We start from the raw sequence: 26,361 nt of genomic DNA, 5'->3' as shown, positions 1-26,361 counted from the left end.
TTAGGCCTCATGCTAGAAGCTGCCAGGCAGGCGACTCTGCTCAGGTCTGAGCCTTCAGGCACAAGCGATCACTGGCAATGCAACTCTTGGTTTTCCCCAGATCCCCAGGATCAGGTATACAAGATATTTAGTACAGCATGTCAAAAATGGAGTGGTGGGCTCCAGTATGCCCTAAGAACTGGTGATGCCAAATGAGTAGCAGTCAGTGGGCTGCAAATCACGTAGCTTTTTTTTTCTATCTGCATACCGCTCCAGCAGAATTTTAACACTACCAAGTTTAATATGCTAATTACAGGGTATAATTTATTCTTCCCTTCAGCTCAATTTACGTCACCTCTGTTCACATAAAACACCAATCTAGATCTTTTAGCACTTTATCTGAAATTATAATAAATACTTAAAGTAGGCCACATTCTGGGGAACCGAGGTTTTATACATACTTTTTAATTTAGTGTTTTAATGCAATAGTAAAAGTTGTTTATTTGTTCAGATAATTTTAAGATAATGTCCTCAGTGATTTACATGAAAAATTTATTTTACCTCCTTCGATTTCCTATTTACATAAAGATTTCCTATTTAACATTGGGTCTACCTGATGACATCACAGAACTTTTTACAAATACAAGTATTTTAGAATAAGCTTGTGTTGTGTTTTTAACCTTTCAAATATACAACAAGAGAGGAAATGGAAAAACAAAACAAAACCACTACGCAAACCCACCTAGCTTTTCATTGTTTTCAACTGTCAGAACTTTTTGCTAAAATTACAACATGTGGGTTTGGATTTATGTTTTTTATGAGGCTTTTTTTTGCCTGTTTTCCGTAGGCGCTAACTGCATACATGCTCTCGTGGGCGCTGCAGTTTCCATTGCGCAGATGCAGCACGTCGCGCACTGCAGCCCGCAGGGAGCCGTGGCATCCCATCTGACGCGTCACACCTTCCCAAAGGGCTCCAGAAGCCCAGAGCTGCCTTTGGGGACTTCAGTTCCTCGCCAGCTCCGAGCCCCATGTGCTGCTATGTGCCCTGGGGAGGCAGGTGGGGCCGGGGCTCATAGTGGCGGCCGCAGAGCCCCTGAGGAGCAGGGGGCTGGTGGGGGCCAGCAGGCAGCGGGGATGGGACCAGGGCATCCCCACAGAGCTGCTTCAGAGGTTGCAAGTCCACAGCAATTTTAAGTCGATTGTGTGATCTGAGAATGGGTCTGCTTTTTTGCTACCAAAAATAGCACTATTTTATCTTAGTAGCAAAAATCCTCACAGATCGTGTTATTAGCATTACATGCTAATTTATCCTGTTATTCCATATATGCCATAAGATCTGCAAACACCTGAAGTGGAGCTGAAGATTTTTTCTGTTTCGTTCTACTTTAATATGTAAACAAATGAGTCACATTGTCAGACGGATGAAGAAAAATCAATTTTCCGCTGTTAAAACTGGAACTTTCATACCAAAATCTGTGTACACAACAAGCAGGTTTCAGCTGTAATTGTGCTATGGACACAGAGCAGGAGGGTTCCTTGTCACAGTGTCCTTAGTTAGCCATTTATTCATTTGGAATTTATAATGTAAAAAGGAAGAAATATCTGTTTGGATGCAGATTTCCTATTTTTCCGTATAGTTAAAAGGGCATATTGGAAACTGAATATTCACCAACTTAGATCTTATTCCTTCCACTCTGCTTTAAAAGGAAATAAAAATCAAATCTCACTGGTAAAAACAATAGTTTATTTTGGGCTGTTCAAATAAACTGCTGTTATCTCCTGTCTTCTGATATAGTATGGCTTCTGACAACAGCCACCTGTTTTTGTTTTTGTTATTATTATTATGGACTTCAAAAAAAAAAAAAAAAATCAACTGCAAAAGCCCTGGAGGCTATCTGTCCTGTCTCCTTCTTCTTCCCACCCTCCAGTAACCCCAGTCACCGGGAGTAACACTGGAGTAAGTGTCTGGGGCTGAACAGGACTGGGGGGATGGTGAGAAATCCTTGTGAATGGTTCAAAAATCAGAGAATTTTCTTAGAGGGTGTAATAGCTAAAACTGAAAAATATTTTACACACAGCAAGCAGACTTAAGTTTCAGTCGTACAGCTCACTGTCAAGCATCACTTTAAGCACAGTTTCATCTTGGCATCATTACTAATTATATTCTTCCATAATAAGCCTGTCTGGCTCTGATCTCACATTTGCATTTAATTTCTACTTCTTGAAATCCTTCTCTCCAACTCCGATCATTGAATTTGGCACCAGGAATTGCTGAGCTCTGATGTAAAATATACTACTGAGTCAGTCTGTCACTGAGCAAACCAGATCATCTTCACATAAGGTAATCATCATCTTATGTGAAGGTATTCATGCTGCCATATACTATATTCAGTAGATGTAAAAAATCTTACTGTTTGAACAGTGCTTTCACTTGAAAAACATGAAGTAAACCTCTAGTAGATTTGCCAGTCACACCTCTGTGTTCCAGATTTGCTCTTATTTTAATCCTTTTTTAGAGGCTGTCCTTTCTGCAACACACCTGCTTTGCCTGCTTTGCTGCCATGGGCCCAAGTTTTTAGGGTAATTTGACAAAGTGCATGGCATTCTAGTCAGACAGTGTTTGGAGTCACTTTAATAGGCAGTATTTGCTATCTAAACCTGTATGTCCATTGCCACTAATAAAGTAAATTGACCAAAAAAAAAAAAAAAAGACAATGTAACAACCTTAAGTGGCATGAAATAGAAACAGGGAACCAAGCAAACGTTGATTGGTTGTTTTTTTCCGACTTGATATTAGGAATAATCCTAGTTATGCTGATGGCACTCTCCTGAACCCATTTAGAGGTTGTGTATCTGTTTTTCTGTTGCTGTTCTCTTTTGTTTGGTTGTTTGGTTGTTTGTTGTTGTTTTTGTTTGTTTGTTTGTTGTTTCATTTTGTTTTGTAAGCAGGATTTACATCTAGGATTTACATGCAAGAAGGAAATCACCTGCAAGAGATAGAATTTTACAAGCTCGAGAACAAAATTTCTATTTTGTCTTTCTATATTTTGTATTTCTATTGTGTCTTTCACAATAACAGTACATATTTAATACTGAAAGAAGAATATAAAGCTGTGAAAACTGAGGTCTGATATCTGAGCCATGATAATGATTTAGTTTGGCAGGTCTGAGACTATCTCTGAGCATCATGCAGATGAGATGCCTATGGGAATTAGAAGAGATCTGAATACTTGCAGTGTCATATATAGAGAACAGGGCTACCCACCTCCGTATTCATTATCATAAACTGCAACTTCTCCATCCTTGTTTTTAAGCACCTTCACTGACTCATAATGGATATGGTTCAAATTCTGTGTGTAACCACCTGTTTGTTCTTGTCTCCTCTGAGACAATCTCTTTTATATCCCTTCACCTTGGTTAGTGGCTAGGGCAGGTTGAAAGGAGCCGTAGCTTCTTTTGATGGTTTCCTAACACAATGCCACAGTGGGGCTTGTAGGGCTTCACGACATTAGGCCTGCAGCCAGCCAAACTTGTCACAAAGGAGGCTGGCAGTGGGGAGAGAAACGTGCAGGTGGCACGAGGTGAGCAGTGATGTAGTAAAGGAGGAGGACGTGCTTGGGGAAGATACTTTCAATGATTATTTTTAACCGTTCTTTTTCTAATTTTATAGTTGTTTATGGTTGTTTCATTTATTTGAACATCTTAGGTGTTCAATCTTAAATTTAGTGCAATTTACTTTGTCTTCTACAGAGATGTTGAGTCATTGTCATTTTTGTAATATTTTATCTTTTTGCCTTTATTGTATCTAAATCTCAGCTAAATCACTGCTTTGCATCAGCACTCTTACTTTGCTGAAAAATTTCCTGTAACCTTCTGATTATCTTTATGGACATATTTTATCTACGCTTCACTATATTTACAATTTTATATTGATGTTAATTAAGGCTGCCATTGGTATGCTACTTAAAAAACTTAAGATACAACATTAGGTGGATTTCCTCAAACATGTTTTGTGTTTTCTGGTGACTTCAGCAAATCTATAAAATTCAGTCCAGCTGACTGCACTGGTAGTATCTAGCCCTCTTTCTTCAAGATTTGTACTTCAGTGAAAGCATACTGGCTTTTTGGAGATTCACTGGTCAAGCTTTTTCCTTTCCTACATGGCCTTCCTTGAAAGCAAACTGTCAGGTTCCCTGAGCTTTTAAGTAATAATGAATTATTGGGAGAAACATTTTGTGTTTGTTACCACAGGGATAACCGAGGTTGGACTGAGAAATAAAACTGGGAAGATCTGGTTTATCATCCTTATAAAATGCTGTTGAGTATGCAAAATCAAAATTTTCCCAAGGGGAAACGGGACGCTGCTTAGTTTGCTAGCTGGTGAAGACGTTGCAATACACCCACTTACTCATCATCTTGGCATGAGAAGTGACAGAAAAAGGAGAGGGAAATAGCAGAGGGAATTCAGTGTTTTAACAAAAGAAAGATTAGTTGCAAATATCAAACAGATTGTATGCCAATACTAACATCAAATACAGTATTCTTTTTAACTACAAACTTTTCTAAAATAGCAGCTTCACTTCAGTGAAGCTGTAGTTAACTGTACAATGTTTGTTTTGGAAAAAAGATTAAGAGAATTGTTCTTGTCTGTAACTAAGCCAATGTAATTTTCATTTGCTTCACTGTTCAGTCTTAAATGTGATGCTTCCAAACCCCATTGACTGACTGGGATGCTTTAGGCATGATATCTATATAATACTGAAATTAATTCTGTCCCTAGCATTTAAAATTATTTTTAAAAGTAAGCTCTTTGTAATGAATTAACTTAGAAGGCACCAAAGTGTTTCCATGCCTGGTAGGTTTCCTCAGAGCTGAGGTGGAGGGCTTCCTTCATTTTTCAGAGTGAACTTTGAGAGGAAGAGTGGTTGGCATAGAAGGCAAGGGCCTATGCACCGGCCAGAACTGGTCCAAACTCAGAAAACAACTTTACCTACTGTTCGTTTGTGTTTTGTTTGACTTCCATACAATTTTCCTTTTTTGGCGTTGGAAATATTTAATCTTTTTTGTACATGTATCCACATCAGCATTCAGCAAGATAGCATATTTGTTTGTTGTTCGTTATCCTCAGTTTTGAGGAAGAAGTTGAGGCAGAAAAATTAATATGCAGTATTGATGAACAGTCATCCTCTATAACATATGCATAGTTGAAATTAATAGTGGGCAATCAATTCATACTGTGAAAGTTGATTTTGTTTAAGTGCTCATTAAAATCTTTCCCATGCTACATCCTGTTGTGGCAGCAAGAGATCCTGTTTCAGTTCAGCCTGAGACTTTCTATGTGAATCCGAGTTAATTAGTTACTCTATTTGAGCTGAAGTCCCTTCATAAAGGGAAAAAAAAATAAAAATGCGAAAAGTTGTAAATTAAAAACAAACAAAAACAAAACAAAAACAGTCAGAATGATAACAGTGGAAGAAGATCCATTAAGAACTATTAAGTATGAAGGCGCTATCTTGCCTGAAGTCTCTGAACCACTCGCACGTTGACTACACGCCTGCTCTTTTCTCAGATTTGTCCCTAGGCATTCACTGGTGACAGGAGTACCACATCTTTGGTCTGATGTGACCTGACCGTTTGCATGTTATGTTGCGTGTGGTGTGACAGCTGTTCACCAACAGCAGCAAAGTTCAGCAAGGAATTACCCCATAAAAGCCTGTTGCTAGGACTCCCTAAGGTTTTTAAGGTTTTTAACCTTATTCACAGTATAAGTAGTAGCGGAGCACTGCTAAGGTGAAGTCGTTACAAGTTAGTAGGGGGAATAATGCTAATCTGAGTGGGACCCTGTGTGGTGGGACCAAGAGGCTTGGGTGGGCACCATGGGTGGGCTTTAAGCAAAGCGGCCTGTTGCTGGTCTGACACTAGGCATCCACAGATCTGTGATCCTTTCAGCCACGTGCCGGTTTCACCTCACGGTTCCCTTCACATAGTTTACAACACCCTGTTTCATTTGATTGTCTGTTTTCTTCTTTCCCCTCAGAACTATGGTTTGGAGACCGAAAACCTGAGAACTCTCTCTCACAAGCTGAATGCCTCAGCCAAAAATCTTCAGAACTTTATAACGGGTAGAAGGAGGAGTGGCCATTATGATGGCAGGGCCTCCAGACGACTGCCAAATGATTTTCTTACCTCTGTAGTTGACCTGATTGGTGCTGCCAAGAACTTACTAGCCTGGCTGGACAGGTAATTTACTCTGCCTTGATCCTCTACCCATGAGAATAATTCCTCTTTTTTATTTTTATTTTGATTTTGATTTTGATTTTTTAGTTTGTTCTTGTACCCTTTTGTTCTAATATTAAAATGTCAGTTCTGCTAATTCTAGCTGTGAATTTTGATGTGCAAATTTCAAAAATATCAGAGGCAAAATGTAGAACCCTTTTCTCTTAGGAGGGTGATAAATTATTCTCTATTTATTTGTTCATACTCCTTTCAGTTTGATAGTATTTCCTGCAAAAATTGACATCTTACTGCTGTAAATGGTTGCCCATTATTGGTAATTTCAGAAAGGAGGATGAGGAAGAAAAGATCATAGAATTTGAACAGTCTTTCTTTCATCAAAAGGACACAAAATAAGCTGGAGTTAAGTTAATCAATTAAGAATATTAAAAGTATATTATCTTACTTGCTTAGTCAGGAAAGAAAAAAATTCCTATTGGAGTTTCTAGCAAGAATTTGAGAATTTGAATTGATGACGAGTAATGCTCCAGATAAATGTAGTTAAAATTTTGGCTGTAGGAAGACAGAAACCAAAACATAAAATGACATCATGAAATTTATGTTTTGTTTCAGTTTTGTAGAGTTATAGCAATGGAGAGATTTATCTGGAATCTGACTGCTCTTGAATGTATAAATGGCACCTTAGAAATCATAGTGAGAGTGAATCACCCTCCTTCACAGGATTTATATAATCCTGGTGACATCTTCCTAACCTAATGCCAGCAGTCATATTCTCTTGGGCTATGACCTTGTCAGTTCTTGTAAATTCAAATGAGGTCAGATTCAGCTAGAATTTGGAAAGCCTACAGAAAATCCTAGTGTGAAGGAAGCTGTTAATGACTAAGTATGCATTACTTTGCTCTCAGAATTAAGGTGCTAACTGCTGCTGAAGAGTGATGTCATTCTATGTCATTCTAGAAATGTTGTCTTTTTAATGAACAATACACGAGAAATCTCAACTTTTTTTTTTTTTTTTTTTTTTTTTGGAAGCTCATATCTCACCATCCTTAAGAATGATAACTGCTGGTGTTCTGGCCAAAATCCACTTTACATCCTTCCTGCCAACACTGTTTCTTGTTTCAAAGGCATATTTTTAAAAAGTTGTGTGATTTGCTGCTGGATATTGTCGTGGTTAGGTGATTCACACTTCTGTGGTGTAGACCTGATCTCAGTATTACATATATCTTCTAAATGCCCACAGAGACTCCAAAAACCATAGACTGTATTACTGAAAAATATATTCATGATTTCAAGACTTTTTTGGACTAAGCCATAGAACAATTAACTGACCTGATTACATTTGCCTTTATGAAAATGAATTTACTAACCATTAATCTGTTATACTATTTACCATTGCTTATACTGTAAACACGATTTATCCTTAACACTATGTAAAGCTATTCTTTCCTTCTCACAGGTCTCCATTTGTCAGCGTGACAGAATACTCACTGCTGAAAAACAACATTGTTCAACTGTGCCTGGAATTAACAACCATTGTGCAACAGGTAGGAGTGGTTATCTTCCACTGTTTCTGAGTCCCCTTGCTTAAAATCGACATAGTAAAAGCATTGTTAAGCTTTTACTTCAGTAGAAAAAAAATATGTTTTAGCCTTATCTTTCTGTTCCTTGTATATTCTCTCTTTTTGTGGGAGTGATGGAAAGATTTTAGACTTGGCTATCCTCATCTGTCTGGATAGATTGATACAGTATGTAAATAATATTAGTCTCTGACAGTGTCTGCTGAAGTAAGAAAAGTACATAAAAATAGGTACATATTCTTGAAGTAAGAATAGGTACATAAAGGCTGAGTGTAAATTCATTTTGCAGTGTTTTACACTCAACGTCCCTTCTTGTGAGTTGTTAAAAAAAAAATGATGAGACAAAATAGTGTTACTGGGATATGTGGAGAGGTTAGAGAACAGATAAGGACTGTCTTAGAATGAAGCAAAGGGGAAGATGAAGAGTGTAGGAGGGGAAGCAAGAAGAAAGAAGGGCTCCATTGCCTCCCTCTGTTGTATGCTGGCAAACTTTTCCATGTAGCCACACCGTAGAGTAGTCATAGAACTTGTTTAGTTACAAAGGCTTCCAGAGGTAGTGGCATTCTGCAGACTATTTTTTTCTGTTTTGTTTTAGTTCTTACAGGAAAACAAAAACAAAACAAAACAAAACAAAACAAAAAAAAAGCATATTTTGAATTTGTATTTTCTAACTAAGGCTAAGAAAAAAATAGCAGTCTTTGTCTTTTACAATATTATCCTTAATTTCTAATATTTAGCTTTCTTTCCTTTTAAGAATTTTTGTCCTTTATGCATTTTTGCAGTGGAAAACAAAGATCCTTCTTCTCTTTTCCTGGTTTACAAATTCCTATGTAGACATTTAATTATTTATGTATCTTTATTAAGCTTTCTCTTACAAGGTGTTTATAACACTATACTATTTTTGATTTACAGACTAAGCAAAATGAACTTCTCTACAATACAAAAAGTTTGGATTCTGATTTCATCCTTCAGCTGATACTGCGTTTTGTTTGAGTTTGATTTTTCCCTATGGACTTGGTGGAAATCATATAATTTTGAATTGCTGTCTTCATTTCTGCCATTCATTTGATTGGTTTTGGCAGATGAAATTCAGTTTTCTGCTAGCAATAGTTTGAGGTTTGTTTTTTCCTTCAATTCTACTCCACTGCAAAAGCTGTCCTTCTTTTGACAACTTAAAAACAATCTGTCTTTTACTGTAAACTCCAATACATTCCAAAATGAAAAATGTTTAGTTACTTCTTCAGATCAGTTACAAGTCAAGTCAAGTTTTATCTTTTCCTTATCTTATTTTCAGATCTTTATTTTTTAATAGCCATCTATTAACTTGTTTTTATAAAGCAGCATCATTCTTAGGGAGATGGTTTTGTTGTTACTAAATTTGAGGAAAATTTATTTTGATGTGTGAAAACAAAGGTGTCTCACCTAAACCAAAACTGTGGTCTTAACTGTAGGATAAAATATGAATAAATATGAATTCAAAGGCATAACTAATAGAAAGACATAACTAGTAGAAACCTAGATCTCAGATCCTTTGTGATACTTTTTTTTTTTTTTAATGAATAAGTTTTAAATATCTAATCAGTGTGAAAGCAGCAGCAAAGGCCATGCATTTAGCACATTAGGTGAGTGAGGAATGTTTTCAACCTGAAGATATATTTTGTGCAAAATTAACATGCTTTGTGTGTATTATTTACAGCTGCCATTCAAGGTGAACTTCCCGTTAAGTAGTGGACATAACTGTGTAATCTGAGTTTAATACAGACAATCCTTATGTATTTTCTTGCTAGGATGTACTGTACATATCTTAGTGTCATAATCTTGGATGTAAGGAGGAAATAAATTTTCTAGATGTTAGGTCATAATTTTTGTGTAAGTGTGAAATAAGATTTTCATTCAAAGTTTAAACAAAAAACAAGCATTGCAACATTGGGTATTATTATTTACATGCCATGTAAGTGCTATGATGAGTCATCAGCCATTTGTTCATCTGTAAATAGTATCTTCTCACACTGGCTATAAGAAAATGGATCTTCTCTAGTTTTACACCTGTTCAGTTTTCTTATCCCTCACAATCCCCCTTTCACTAAAATAAGTAGGAAAAAGAATAGCATTATGTAAAAAACTACATAAACTTTGAGGCACTGATTTTGAGGTCCAATGATCCATTAAAATGTGTTGATGATAATGTTCATAAAAGTATGATGAGTATTTTAAAATTTCAGCTCTCTGTAGACTAAGTTTTGAAGTATAACTTTAGTGTTAAAGCAGAATAACTCTTATTTTTGTTCTGAAAATGAATTCATCAGATTAATTTAACAGAGTTTGGATTTGGTTTTGATACAGAATTGTGGCTACGTTGGAGGAACTGGGAGATAACAGGTTAGGGATTTTGTTATTAAAATGTAGCCAGTGGTTAATTTTTCCTTGAGTAGAAAGTGTTCACTTGTTCTAGTGGAAGCTGTTTTCAGACTATTTTTTCCTGATAATTTCAAAGATGTTTAAATCTGTGATAGATTCTTCAATAGAAGCAAACATTCTCTAAACAAAAAAGTTCTTACCAAAGAACGTCAGCACAACTTGAGCTATTTTTTTTCAATAACAGCCAAATACTTTTTGTTTGTTTTCCACATGTCATGTTTAATCAACCTCTCTGAGATAAATTAAGATATCATATCACAGATTTTTTCCCTGCTTTTAGTCAAATACTTTATGTTTAGGATGATGCGTATGTTTTTAAAGCTATCTAGTTCACATTGCAATTGATGGAAAAATGGTTTTTAGAAGTTTCCTGTACCTGGTCTAACTTTGAAATTAGCTCTTCTTTGAGCAGGTGGTTGGACTAGATAACCTTCAGAGTCCCTTCCACCTGAATTATTCTGTGATTCAGCAACTGCCCTTAAAAACATGAGTGTTATTTTCAGTTTGAACTTCACAGATTTGAGCTTTCAGCCCCTCAATCTTGTTATGCTCTTGCTTGCAGAAGAACATTCTGTTATCAAACATCTGTTCACTGTTGTCTAAATGCAGATTATGATCAAATTTTTACTAATTAAACCAGGTAAAATGAGTTACTCTAGTGTCTTTACCAGGCTGTATTTACCTAATTTAAGACAGTCTCATTCTTTTTAATGTGTGAATTCCAGAAGTGTTCAATGCTATGTATGCAAGCAACATAATTTAACTATCATTTTGTCAGACTGCAGTAGGTCTCTACTGAAGTGTAATATTGGGAAGTGGCATTCAACTGGCAAATACAAAGTTTTAAGTTCTTTTCAGACCTGCTCCATCATAAGGTTTCTTTTGTGTTTTTTTTTTTTTGAGTTAACTCATGCTGCTTTATTGTGCTAACATAATGAACTAAATATTTTACATGTGTAAGTACTTCTGTGTGTTAATTGTCCTCAAGACATGTCATAAAATATTCTTTACAGTATCTGAAAATTTCAGCAGTACTTGCAATCACTTTCAGAATTGTAAACTAAAATTATGAATGTTGTATCTGAGTCCTATTTTTTTTTTTCTTTATCAGTATTCAGAAACATGCTCTTTTACCTTATCAGAGTTGTGAAGGTGTCCTGTACCTTTGAAAGATATGATGTTCTGGACAGTGCAGAAGCTGGCTTTTATGTAATACTGTTGCTGTGACTATTTTGCAGTTCCTTTATTTTGCTGTTTTACAGTAAAGAAATAGAATGCAGCTATTAAAGAAATAGAATGCAGCTACTATTTTTAAAAAGTTTTTAAACACTAAATAAAATTAAAAAATAATTTTATAAAAAACACAATTTTTTAACCTCCTCTTGTTTATGCAGGACAGAGAAAGAATATCACAAGAAGTGATATTTATTTTCTAAATATATATATATATATTTAAAAGAAAAAAAAAAAAAACAAACACAAAAAAAAACCACAGAAGAATATTGTCCTACATATCATAATATTTTTAGTATAATATCACAAGTGCTTTTAACCTCTCAGTTAAAATAGTCTGATGTATATTAAAAAAAAAAAAAAAAAAAAAAGTCAATATGCATAGAATTTGGAAGGAATCCCAAAACCATTAACATTTTTAATGCTAATTTAATCTTGAATGTGCAACCTAAGTATAGCTAACATTAATTCTGCTCTACAAAACAGTAAAATTTCAGTTTTACTATGCAAGTCTTTGACCTGAACTAATTAAGCCTGTTCAGAATTAAGCTCATATTGTGTTTCTAGCACAGAAATTAAAGGAATAATTTAGATAGGACCATTAGCTCTGAAGTCAAGCTATAAGCTGTCCTGTGATCATTTGTTTCTCTTGGTACTTGAGGGGTTAAAGGAGATGGTGGATATGCTGTTTGAAGTGTGTACAAGTTGTAGGGAAAACTGCCTTGGGCAATGCCAACCGAACTGACTAATTGAAATCTTTTTTTGTGCTGAAGAAAATAACTGTATGAATACAGAAGAAACATCAAAGGGATGCTTGACCATGAAATGCTAATATAAATTCTGTGTTTCTTGGCACTCATGATCTGGTTTTAACTTTTATTCCGTGACAATATTTTGAAAACAGTCTTCACTTAGAAATTAATTTCTCTTCAGATGTGCCCATCCTTGAAGATGAACTTGATGCTTTGATTTGAGGCTGAGGCAGTCGGTTGTGCTCTGGGTCTGTGCGCTGGGCTGTGGGTTTTGCTCAGCCTGAAGCTGCCCTGCAGTAGCCTCAGGTGCACTGAGGGACTCCTTCCTTGATGCGGTGCCCCACAGGAGCAGGCTCACGAGCTGGACGTGGCCTCTGCACTTAACTGTGTTAATTTTGTTACATAAAAGCACCCCATTGACACGGCAGGTAGGCATCACAGGCGGGCGCCCACCATGTAGGAGCCTGGTGGGCTGCGTGCCTCAGGCAAGCAGTGGAAGGTTCTGGAGCTGGGGCTGCCAGGGCCATGGGCTTGGCTGTGGCTGCCCTCAGAGGTAACGAGGTTTGGGGGGAGTTCCAGGAATTTCTATTTTCTCCTCACACTGCCTGGCCAACTTGTGTTTTCTTTATGCTCCTTTTAATTTTATACTAAAACACATCTTGATGGCTGGGGTGGCTTTCCAGGTGCCGACGGGCAGGAGAAAGGTGAATTAGAGCTGCCTCAGAGCATTTGGGCCCACTTCTGTAGCAAAGGGTTCAATACTGTCTTGCCGTGACTCTGTCTTGCAATACAGAATCTTTTTGAAAAAATCATCAAACATTAAATAACAGTAGAGGTGGTAGATCTCTTAGGAAAAAGCTTCAAAAAAGCAAGTAATGTTCTAGGCACCTGAAATTCTGTTAAATAAAAATGTGAGTTAAGGGACTAATGGCTGAAGTTATGGAGTGCTAGGATTTATTATCCTTAAGAAAACTTGCAAAGTGGACACACTGTGTTGTAATTTTCGATATATTCATTTACTCTTCCTTCCCGTGCCTTATAACAGCCTACCTAGTTGTAGTTTTGACATGGCTGCACCCTACACAACCTGTACAACCACTAGCTGGTGTTCCGCCTGGCAAGGCCAGGCAATGTCTCTCTCGATCTGATTATCAGTGAATTTCCAGCATGCCAGATAAATTATATTCAGTTATTTTTTTCTTGCTGTCACAAATCCGTCCCCCTGGTTTACATGTATATTATTGTTGGTATTGAGCACAGGATTTTCCTTACTATAAATGGAAAAATAGGTCCTGGAGCTTAGCCACAAGAGAAGTATGGTTACTTTTGTGAAATAATCATTTGGACACAACTAAAGAGCTTGTTTGTCTTTACAGGTAAATCTGTAAGAGAGAGCTATAAGCATAAAGCATGTTTTTCTTAATAGATTTTAAATAAAGTTAATTAATTGTTGCTTTAATTATTTATTTTTTATGTTATTTTATTTTACCACAGGATTGTACAGTGTATGAAACAGAAAATAAAATTCTTCATGTGGTAAGTAATCTCTGTATTCTACTTCGGTATTCTCTAGTCCTACTATCCTACTGGATATCCTCTTAGCCCCCCTTCACACAGTTCCCCGGAGGAATGCTCTCTGTCATACCTGCAGTTAATTGCAAATTATTGTTCTCAGGTTGTTTTAGAAGCTTCATGGTACTCTGAGATGGTGCATTCTTAGAAGTGTAGTAGTCTTACTAGGATTGCTGATGTGGAACTCCATCAATGGATCCATCGCCTATTGCATTACTAATTTCATTGGTTGTCAGACTGAGAACACTGTAAGAGCCTTCAGCACTCTAAAAATCTAATGACTCAAGAGAAATTGAAGTATCTCATGCAAAGTTATTGATTGGATATTGGCCTTTAAGTGCAAATACTTTATATTTTCATGGTACCAGCACAGAAAGCTTATACTGACAGTGAGATAGACTTAAAATGTATTGTAAAAGGGAAATCTCAAAGGATTTACAAGTTCAGATAAGCTTTTGACAAGCTCTAACCAAGTGCCTGACTCTTTTTTTTTTTTTTTTTAAACCCTTTTACACATACTCTGCTTCCAGCAGGGATTAAAATTTGTCATAAAACATTGATGTGCTGTTAAATTCTGAAAGCATGCAGTGACTTTCAGGAAAAAAAAAAAGCTTACTATTGCAAACCTGATTCTGAAAAGAACTTCTAAAAGCACCTGAAACCTTCTGGGATTTGGAGTGTATATTTATATACATACAAACATCTTTTAACCCATGACTTGTAATTCTAACTGTATACAACAGCTAGAACTCCATTTTTATCAGGAATGTTACTTTTGACTTTACCTGTTCTGGATAGAAGCATGAAAAGGTAGAAAAGGAGAGAAAAGTTTTAGTTATAAGTCTTTTCTAGGCTTAGCAATGAAAGTGTGATGAGCCCTAAGGAGCCTGGATCCCAAGGCAGTAGAACTCACTGTAGCCTGAGCAAAATTACCTGGAGCTACCCAATACAGAGCATCCAGGCTCTGAAAATCAGCCTGTTCATTATAACTCTGAAGTGGAGTGAGAAGAATCACCATATTTCTCACAGGATTTTAAAAAATAAAATAAAAATTAAGGATACTGAATTAGAGAATGAGCTTTGTAAATTGTTGATTCCCTTTATGGTTTTATTTTATTTCTTAAAAATAATCAGCAAAATTAAATAAAAGAAAATGCTCCAGAAAAATAATTGTGATACTCTGAAGTAAAATTTTACATTTATAGGACAAAGGATCTGTAACTCCACACCACGTGTAACTTTGGTTTAATTCTGAAAGCTATTATGACAGATAGAGTAGAGTAGTGAAGGCAGATGTATAAACCAATGATCCAGGACTGACTTTCTTCATCAGTCACCAGAAAGCTTCACTGAAGTGTAGATTTTTTTGGAGGAGCTCCACACTAGGCATATGTATGCTCAGATGATGTGATTGCACAAGTCATATGAGTAGACTGTGTCTGCTCTGCAGCTCGGGTATTATGGGAAAAGATAAATTATGAAGGAGTAGTTTTCAGGATCAATTAACAAGCAACAGCGTATGTCTGAGAGTCAGGTTTCTTTTGTCTGGATGTCTGCCCAGCAAAATAGGTTTTATAGGACTCTGTCAGTTCTATATATATATATATACAGTACACCTATGATAATTAAAAATGCCAACCTGCTAGGTGCTCTTTCTCTCTGCAGTAAATGCAGGTCATGAACTTAAATTCTTTGTACAAACCTAGCAGTAGCTGCCATAGTTAAATATTTTTGTGACATACAAGTTTCTGTGGTTTGTTTAAGACTTAGTGCTGTCTTAGAGATTCTGTTCTTGTCATGGCACATTGCAGGAGTGTAATAAATAGTTTTAGACAGCCTGTAAAAATGTACGTAGAGTTCCACTGTATCAAGTACTGAGCTTCATGAAGCACCCATTTTTGTTTGAGATTTTCTTAAGTTCAGTGGTATTGCACAATCTGGAGAGCATGAACATGGTTTCATGGTGTTTTTGGAACTAGTACATAGGATTTCAGTGCTTGCTATTTTTTTTACACTAAAAATACTTTAACATATGCTAATGTGTCTCCTCACATTGACAGTGTTAGATCAAATGTTAGTTCCAGTCCCTGTGCTGTTATTCATGAATTCTCCTCAGTTGTTTCCATCAAGACTGTCTCAGCCTTTACATTATTTGTAACTGATGTCAGGTCTGTCTTGTATCTGCTGTACTACTTTTACAGCAAACTGGTATTTTTAATCATTTCAATATATTATTATTAAGTATTTCGCTGCTGCTAATCTCCTACATCAGCTTTCAATAACTTTCTGAATTGTGGTGAGATGTTAAAGATCCATAAGATTAAACTTTTTTATTTAGTTCCAAAGTTTATTTACTGAGAAAGTATTTGCCGGTGACAACTGTAAAATTATAAAACATGAGAAAGTAGATTGCATTGTCTGTGGATTTAGTCTGCATCACATCTGTGTGTATGATGTTAAAAAGATGTCAAAGCCTAAGAGATTGCCTTAGTTTGAAATCAAAATAATCTTTGGATATGATAGTAATTTGAAAGGAGGCTGAAAGTATATCCACACAGCCAGACCAGCCGTCAGGCGGTATGTAGCAGTAAAATATATTTTTGAGCCAGCCAGTTTCCATATCTGTGGTGGGAGAAGACAAGACCTAAAGTTTCGTTTACAGTTTCTGGCCCAGAGCTGAAACTGCTAGAAATGTTCCTGTTATTTTGGTGACCTTTAGCTGCAGTCATGCATACCTGAATGTGAGGCTTTGCTACTTGCATCTGGTACAAAATGCAAATGCCACATCCAGTACTCCAGAGCTGTACTTAACTTTCCAGATGAGTAACTATACAGTGAGTTGAAATATTATGTATAAATTCAGTCAGTTAATTTATTCATTGTGACAACTTTATTTGTTTAACTTATATGTATAGTGTCAAATGAGATATTAGAAATCCTCATGGTTTTGCAAATGCCTGAAACGAAACTTCCCTTAAGGGATTTCACTACCATTTGCAATAATTAGTGAAAACGAGAGTATAGCCCCCGAAGGAAAATAGATGCATACAGTGTAACTTTGACAGGAAGACCATTCTAGAATTCATCTAAATTAATGCTTTCAGATTAGTTTCAAATATTTTTAGGTATATTCTTTTTGAAGGAGCACTTTAAGAAACACATGCAAACATGGGAATAAATCTTTACACATGAAAATTCTCTGAGAGTCCAGATGAATTTCTTTCTGATCCACAGCCTTGTTGTTTGGCTTTGATGAATAGGTTTAATCTGTCACTATCACTGTTACCATTGATGCACTACAGTTCCTACTTGGAAGGTGTTTATGTGAATTCACATTAAGGTTTTGAGATCTTTAGCTGGAAGGCATCGTAGCATAAAATTATTACGTTGTTACATTGACCTAGAATATCAGTTAAAGGATGTGTTTGAAGATGCGTAAGAATACTATTTCAGGCACTGTTTCTGCCAGTATTATTTTAAACAAAGGAAAGACCTAAGTTGTAAAATGCAAAATTCATTGAGTTACCATTGTTCATGGAATTTCTCTGATTATTTGGTAACCAAAATAGCTTATTAAGTTGGTGTATAAGGCATTTATTTTGTCTGTTTCACTCTACTTCCATTTTATTTGTAGTGGTACATCATGACAACAGATGAGTTGAAGTTCATCAGGCTTTTTTTTTTTTTTTTTTTTTTTAAACTGCATACAGTCAGGGTGGAGAAGTTAATTCAGGTATTTAGATGTTCTCAGTGCATAATAAAATATTTTGGTCAAAAGAGCTGCACATGCATGTATATTTTATTGACATGGATATTTTCTGTTCACTTAAGCTCTCATCCTTGACTTTCCAGCTCCTTGACAACCTGTAGGTTTCTCAATGCTAAGAAATAAATGATCTGTTTATTCTCAGATAGTTCTCAGAAGAAGAACTTTTTTGCCAGTAGTTGCAGTTGAATATAAGTAACTATATTGACTTGTTTTTCTTCATAGTGTAAAACCTTGTCTGGAATTTGTGACCACATCATTTCACTCTCATCTGATTCTCTGGTGTCACAGTCAGCACATCTTGAGGTAGTTCATCTCACCAGCATTATGCCCAGTGAGGGTCTGGTAAGTAGCAAAGCAGTTTAACTGTTAGAATACAGAATACAAGCATCAGTTATTGAAAATTATTTCTGTTTTTAATTTGTCAAGAAATCAAAATGTATTTTCATGCAGTGTCCTATTTCTTTTTGTAAGCTGAATCTGATTTCTGAAAGTGCTTTCATTAGCATTAATGTAAATAAAAGGACTGTAATAAATAATAATAATAATAATAATAAAGCCTGTTTTACCTAGGGCTTCATGTGCAAGCGGCAAACATATGAGCATATGATTAATTACCATTAGTTAATGTGCTTTGAAAATGATTAGTGGACGGTATGTTTCTTGGTCTTGCACTGAAGTTATATGACTCCCTTATGACTCAGTTCAAATAAAACTTTAATTAATATCATCCAAGAAACAAAACACATCCCTTACGTTCATAAGTTATTGTTCACTGAGCAGACTAGGTAGGTATCTTCTGAACATCCTGGCTGCCTTGCAGTAGCAATTGATCATACCATTAAGATTTTCTCTTGAGTTGATAATGTAATAATTATTTGTCTACCCTTTGTTAGTGTTAATGTACTGTTATATTTGGACAAGGGTTTTTTATGAGGTTCTAAGTGTCAATGGGCAAAGGCTTCTATCTCCTCTCCCTAGTCCCCCACTTCACAATCATTCTGACATCAGTAGGCTGTAAGATTCATAGGGATTGTGCCTGGGAACCTAACATCCTGCTAAAACTAGAACTTTGGAACGAGATGATCTTTAAGATCCCTTTCAACTCAAACCATTCAATAAAATCTAGAGTATATGGTAGCACTTCAGGCATTTGGATGTTCTTGCACGGGCTCAACTGCAGAAAGTTCCGGTATTGACAACTTAAAATATGTTTTAATGTCATTATATGCATTGTGATGTGTTTCTTGTTTGTAACCAAGTGTGATTTACAGATTTGTTCTAATTCCTGTCAGTTGAGATGTTTTGTATTATTTCACCATGTTAATCTTTGCTCTGACACTGAATAGTAATGAACATCATGTGCAAGTTCCATCAAAGTTACAAGAGCATAATTATTGATGTATGCATATTAATTTGAGACTGCTGTATTTTAATGAGTAATTTTTTGTATGACTAGATACATTATTTTAGTCTTTATAGTTAACAAAGAACACCACAGCATCATAAAGTGCATTTAATTTTAATTCTGTGGCATCGTAGACACGTAGCCCAGTACATAATCCTAAAGACAGACAAATTGCTTGCTGTGCTGCTGCATCCTAATTGCCAGATCTTCTCTACTTGTGGTTTGGTTTCCTTTCTTGGTCCAAGTTCTGTGTTAGTGCAGGGATATCCAGGAAATGCCAGATCAGTGTCATTTACAGCTTGTCCAATACATATATTGTAAAACAGACAGTGCTTTTGACTTGCATTAAGACTACTACATCCTGCCCACGAGCAGTCTGGATCTCTGTGACTTTCCTTTCTATCCAGAAATGTGCCCTATTAAGCAGGTGGCTTTCAGGAGTTCTTGGTTATGAATGGTATACTCTCTAAACAGACTACCATGCAACCTCAGAGTATGATTTAATCCTTTAAGGCATAGGTGGCGGAGGTAAGACTTGTTGGCTGCATTGTCGTGGTCAGTCATGTGGCCTGCAGTTTCTTCCAGACTGCCCTCTTTTCCAGCAGAACGTCAAGCAGACAGGGCCTGTGCTGTACCACTGCTGCAGGCTGGGCTCTATCACTAAGTGGAAGAACTGTGGTGTACTTCTCCATCTGCAGCGTACCGATAAGTTTGTAGCCAACACAACTGCAATAAGTGGGTACTGCTGACAGAGGACATGAGACAAATACTGCAATCAAAATTGCCCATTTAAATTTTTTTTTTAGATGAAGTGAAATCACCGTGAATGACTGAGTTTTCTATGCCTAATTGTGAAGGCACTATAACATGGTAGGTTGGAAAGTTCTTTATAATCAATTTTGCTGACATTATGTTCTGCTTAGGAAAAAAAAAAAACACATGTGAAAAAAGGACTATAAATGGGAATAAAAGAAAAATCATGTGACTAGGAAAAGAAAACATTAATCAGAATCAAATATAGAACAGAGTAATGAATTACAAATGGCTTTCTCATGATTGTATAGCAGTTTTTTTCCACAGGATCTCTGCTCCATTCAAGAGAAAAATGAATGCTATTCACTGAATGGAAAGTATTCAGAGTTCCATTTTTATCCTTATCATTCAGTGTAGGGTTTGATGTCTTATTTACCACTCTTCATCTAAGCTCTGTGTTCCTTTGAGATACTAATTTCATCATGAGATTTTTTTATGGCCTTACTGGGTGCTTCACAGACACTAATTAATTTATCCTCAAAACACACTTGTGAAAATGATGCTGCAATTCTAGTTGTATAGATAAGAATCTAATGTACAGAGAAATTTGGGCCAAAATCACCGAAAATCTATTTTTTGGAACTCAACTGGAAGTACTTATGGTGTGATTTTTCAGAATGCTTGTTACTTTTATAGACTCGGTTTAAAACAGTCTCCCTTGATTTTAAGTATAGCTAAGGTTTTCAGAGCTATTGAGAACTCTAGCTACAGCTTCATACGGGGCTGGCACCTAGAAAATGAACACAATTGTTTGCCTTTGGTGAAAAATCTATTGTAAATTATTTGCTCAGATTTATATTAGAATTCAGTTATCTGGAATAATATTCAGTTGCCTTAATTATGAGTTTTTCTCTATTTGCAGAACTTCATTTGCAAAATTGCTTTTATTATATATCTTCTAATTTCTTCAGCAAATGAGCCAGAAATCCTACAGATACTGCATAAACTTAAACATAAACTGAATTAATTTCCAGGTCCAAGTCCATGCAGTTACTACACTGAGTCAGTATTCCTGCGGGGGTGTGTCTTTTTATTTAATTGTTTGTATAAATTCTGTACCCTTACATTTTCACAAAGAGATTATTCAATTTGAATGTGTACCTTGAGTTCTAGCATCTTCAAGCTTTCTATACATGCATTTATGAGCTTAATACTCTTTCTTCTTGGCCTCTGAAGTGTCTTCTTTTTCAGTCTGCTTTGTCAAAAAAATAGTCTAATCTCATGCATTCCTCAGAAGACACTCTGCTGATAGTTTCATGGCTGTTTGCTGGACAAAATAATTTCCATTGGGAAGCACACCTTAGAAACATACTACTTTTTTTTTTGTCTCTTTCTATTCCTTCCCAAGCTCTACCAGTCAAATGCCAAAACACTCTCCATATATTCTCTATTACATTTTAAAGTAACTTTCAACATTGTCAAACTCTGTCTCTCTTACTAGACATGGAAATCCAATCTACCATTCTTTCTGTTTAGACAATGACATGTTTCCATTCATTTGCACGATAAACTTTTTGAAGTTACAATAACTTGCGGTGAATTTTAACGTGTGATTTTAATTTCTAAACACTGCACACAACTCAGTACAAGATCAGCATGATCTCTCAGATCAGCATGATTTTTCAGAATATCATATCTGACTGTTACATCAGAATATATGGTATCTGATGTGATATCATATATGTAGAGAGAGAATATCTGATCTGATACTATCTGATCATATCAGAATATCGTAATCAGTTATGAAAGAGCAACTGTTTACTTCTATCCCAGAAAAGGCAAAAAAGCCACTTCCCACTGCAAGTCTCCCATCCAGAGGCTAGGATGTGTTTCAGGATTTACAAGCTCCCTCCTCTGAGTGTTTTTCTGACTGTGTCTTTTCTTACTGAAGGATAAATCATCCTTTAAAAACCTTCATGCCACAGAAGGCAGTTGAGAGCTGGATTCAACTTACACACTGCATTGTCTGTTACGAAGGGTAGGCAAGTGCTGACAGGTGGCATATCAAGGACATGTCTTTTAGGGAAAAACGTTTACAGTGTTGGAAAGAGGGATTTGAAGTGTTGTCTTTCAAGCATGGAACGTATCTGGCCTCTAGAACATACAGCACAGACTAAAGAAAGCAATTTTCAGAATTGGTATCTGTTTCTCAGGGGGTGCTTTTTAAGAATATTTTTATTCTTATTTTCAGAATTATACTCAAAGCTTTCTCCTCTGTGGAAAAATATTTTTGAGCTATTCCTCTATATATGATGGGAATGCGTATATAAATATTTATGTTATTGTTTATGTTCAATATATAAATATTTGATAAATAGCTTGCATTCTGAACTATATAGAGGAATAACTGAATATAACTTTTTTATTATTATTTTTTAGATAAAATACAATCTTTCAGGGTTCTCAGGTAATGTATCTCTTCCTGTAAAGGAGGTACAGTGCTACTGTAGTGGTCAACAAAAAACAACTGTCATTTTTCTTTAAGGGGATACAAGGATGAAAGCTCTATCTAGACCAATTTGAATCATTCACAAAAATACTTTATTTTAATGTATTTTGTTCTTAAACTCTAATAGCTGAAGTGAAAGAGCAAACTGTAGGATAATTCTTAGTTGATTAGTCAGTTTTTCTGTCTCTCAGATGGCATATGTTAAAAGATAGAATCATAGTGTGTGATTTTTTTTCCAGAAAATACATATAACTTAACAAGAGGCTAGGAATTTTATGAAGAAATATATGGTAAAACTTAGTGAAAAGTTACCACTGTGTTTTGTTTTCACCTTAAAAATCTATTAATCTATTGATCCATTAGGTGAGGAATTAATCTTGTCAACAAGTAAAGTGTTAGAATTGTGATGTTAAATTTGATAATAAAAGTGTGGCTGGAAATGTGACTGAAATCTACAATGTGCTAAAGTAACAGACCTCTGTGATGGATGTGGTGCTGTTTAAAATTCTGGTGAAAAGTTCATTGTGGAATTGCAGCATACTAGACGAATTTTAATCTCTGTGTAAGTTTCTTAATGGAGACTCAGTATCCCACTTCTAATGAGGACATTCAGGGTTTTTCATGATCTCTTGTGTATGTCTTCTAGTTGGGAAAGAGTGAATCAGATGTTTTTCAATAGCAGTTGAAGGTACTGTAGAGACAGTAAAATAGCAAACAATGATAAAATTAAGCCAGCTGTAGAGAAGGAAATAGTGGAAGACTCACTAGTAAACTTTCTTCCAACTAACTGTATTTTATGAAAATGATTTCAAAACTGCCAAGACTTAACTTGAGCATCTATGTTATGAACAAATTAAAAAACTTATAAAACTGTCTCTTACAAGAACAAGTAGTTAGAGTGTGTAATATATATAGTGGAGTTTCCTAAGAAGCAGAGTTAAGCAACATGATCAGTTTTAGCTAGTCTTTATTTTTAAGATTTAAATAAAGTTAAAACTTGCTGAAATTGAATTAGTTTGCATAAAGGTAGAAGCCACATTTTGTCATGATGAAAAGTCAAAACAGATACAGTTAGAGCACGTATTTTGGGGCTTCATCCAGTTAATTTTGGTCATCTGCAATATCAGAGATTCCACAACCTGACCAGGCAACTAAATCCAGTGTTTTATCACCATCATGATTTTAAAAAATAATAGTACAAAATAAATAAACAAATAAAGGTCTGTCAAGTTCCATCTTGTGTCTGTTGCTTCTCTCGTTCCCACTGTGTTCTTCCAAGAGTTTGGGTCTGTCTTCTCTACACACTTACAATTAAGGTAGTTGTATAAAGCAATAGGATCTTACCTTCATAGAATTTATTTATTTATTTACTTACTTACTTATTTTAGGTTAGCAACTAGCCTGCAAATCTTCATTAATGTTCAGGATTCTTGAAGTTGGTTTCTGTGAACAAAATGTTCTTTCTTATTTGCTGGGGGCTCTAAACTTCCATTTTGACAATACACAGTGATGCAGAATTATTGGAAGGCTAATGAATCAGCAGTGCAATGTATCAATTAGATTAATTAGATTTCAAAATTTGATGGATAACCATACTATATGGAGAGATGACCTTACTCCTGAAGAAGAATGCAGCAATTGAGTCTCACTGACATTCAAGGCTCTGTGTGTTTGTGTGTGTGTGTGTGTATACATAGATACCCACGTAGGTTGTCTCTCTGTATCTCATCAATCACCTCCTTCAAGCACAATTCATGCTGGACTAATTATAAAGCTCCTGTTAGTTCACCAAGATCATTTTTCTCTATAAATTGGCAATATGAGCACTGGCTTACGTACTTTCCAAGTTAGAACATGAACCAGTAACTCTCTGAAGATGTGGCATATAATTTTAAAGACTATTCTTGTTCATTGTTTCAGTTTTGTTGATTCTTTTATGACACTGGTAATAAAAAGATATTAAGTTAAATATTACAAATACCGCATTTTAACAAGCTTTTATGCTGATGCTTGGTGTTGAATTCTTTCAAAAAATGTATATTGGAATTATAAATGCAATAAGTGAGAAAACTTCTGTTTATCATGGGTCTTGGTACATATTTGTTTAACTTTTAACAATGTTATTCAAGCATTGTTTATGCCAGTTTGTTGAAATAGTATTGTCCTTAAACTGGAATATGTGTACTTATTTTATCATCATGCAAACATCACTTGTTTGTTTTCTGCAAGAATTAATTACCCTTCTTGGTCTTTTTTCAGGGGATGTATATCAAATCAACATATGATGGGCTGCATGTAATCACAGGAACAACTGAAAATGTAAGCTTCCTTATCCTAAAAGACTTCTATCATGCATGCAAATATCTTTGTTAGATCTGCAGTTTATTTTGTAGTGTCAAAACTTGCTATGAAACAAGCTACTTTTTATCTTTTTTTTTTTTTTACATATATCATGTTACCTTAAAAATTTAGAACCATTAAAAATAGATATAGAAAAATATCTTTGATGAAGTGACCAAAAGTTATAATAAAATGAAAATCTTGAACTTCTATCTTCCAGTACACCTTTCTAATTATGTGTTTTCTCTGTCACAAAGGTATTTTGGTTTATATTTAGTTGTTTTTGTTTGTTTGTTTGTTTGTTTGTTTGTTTTATACAAGAGCATCATCATTAGTCTTAAATAAAATCTGCTGTATTTAATTTTATCTCCTTCAGATAAACCTCTCAAAACATAGGACAATTCAAGTTCATATTTAAAAAAAAAATAAAGCTTTCAACAGATCAGTAATATAACAGAAAACAATCTGCCTCATACGGTTATAACCAGACTAGTTAAAGCATTGCAGAGTTGATGATAAGTGTGGATGTAATTTGACCAACCTTTAATATGTACTTTAGGTTACTTTTTGCAGTGAGTACATTGTCATACAATGATGAATACTTTTCTGCTGTTTTTGTGTTTGTTGTTGTTGTTGTTGTTGTTTTCTTTTTAAAATGGACAGTATTTTTTTAAATTCTTTTCCTAATTAGTAAATGAAATTTCTTGAAAAGTAGAATGCTAGAAAAATTAAACTTGTAGAGATGATACCTGTCCTAAGATTGCCTCATAGGAAACGAATAGGTTCTGTGGGTCTAAGCAATTCTGTAAAACAGACTGTAAAATAAGAAATTCTAAAGCATTTACAGTATCAGCAGCATTGGCTGATAAAAATAAATGGATAACACAGAAAAATAACTTAAAATATTATATTCAGGTTGTAGAATAATCTTTGATAAACCAGAAGGTTTTCAAGCTAGCAGTAATCACTGACAAGACTATCAGTAAGAAGGGAGAAATGGTGAAAAGGAGCAAATGAAAGAGAAGGGAGTGACTTGACAATGTTAGGGGAAAAAAGAAAAGTTAAGAATCTGAATGATTTTTGTGTGAGGACATATGAAAAATTCTTTTATAAAAATAGTTATTCCTGAATTGTATTAGGAGGAGTTAACCACCACTAAGTTTTCATAGTTTCCAGTACCTGTAGCAAGTAGAAGATATCAAGAATGTATTAACCATCCTTTTCATTGTAGTCCCAGAAATGAGGCAATATCTGGATTGAAAGTACACAGAAACGCTGTAGCATGTAAATCAGTATGACTGATTGTTATTCTTGTCACATTGTTTGGTTTTTCTGTGAAGAAGCTTCTTGTTACTTAACTTGCAATTCATAATTACAAATTTGAAAAAAAAAATAATTTTACTTCAACTGCTGCAATGTAATTATTATGACAGACTTTAAAATAGGACCTATCCCTTCTGTTTTTCAAATAGTCCATGTTTTAGTCACATTGTTTTCATTCTTTCTAAGAGCGTATAGCTGCATAAATTACAAGTTCAAATTTTATACAGCTAATATTGAAACTGTGCAATGCTGACACCCAAGAAACATGAAATTTCCTCTGTGCAGCTAGCCAAAAATGTACACACTTACCTGCATACATCAGTGATATTCTGCACCGTATGGGTGAGCTTCATGTGTGATATTTTGTTCTGCTTGGTTTGTATGTATTGAGATAATTTTGATCATTTTCATCATCCATTTTTAGATACTACAGACCCAGGGAAAGCCTTATGTTTTGTGTGCAAAAATTTGTGAATCATAAGACAAGTCTAATGGAA

The 26,361-nt window shown here is 35.3% G+C and overlaps 1 protein-coding gene across 1 annotated transcript in view; it reads left to right on the top strand.

The window, feature by feature from the left end:
• Positions 1-26,361, top strand: part of LOC311213940 (connector enhancer of kinase suppressor of ras 2-like) — a gene marked incomplete at both ends in the record, with an annotated part of 169,756 nt that overhangs the window by 74,212 nt on the left and 69,183 nt on the right. The window contains 5 exons of the mRNA XM_084294277.1: positions 6,017-6,219; positions 7,670-7,757; positions 13,688-13,729; positions 17,757-17,876; positions 24,461-24,520. Coding sequence (XP_084150403.1) covers positions 6,017-6,219; positions 7,670-7,757; positions 13,688-13,729; positions 17,757-17,876; positions 24,461-24,520 — 513 coding nt within the window. The remainder of the gene's footprint in view (positions 1-6,016; positions 6,220-7,669; positions 7,758-13,687; positions 13,730-17,756; positions 17,877-24,460; positions 24,521-26,361) is intronic.

The sequence above is a fragment of the Netta rufina genome, assembly GCF_964035555.1.
Source record: "Netta rufina genome assembly, chromosome: 12".
Lineage (NCBI taxonomy): Eukaryota > Metazoa > Chordata > Aves > Anseriformes > Anatidae > Netta > Netta rufina.
Note: the sequence above shows the minus strand (reverse complement) of the source record. Positions and strands in the feature narration are given on the sequence as shown.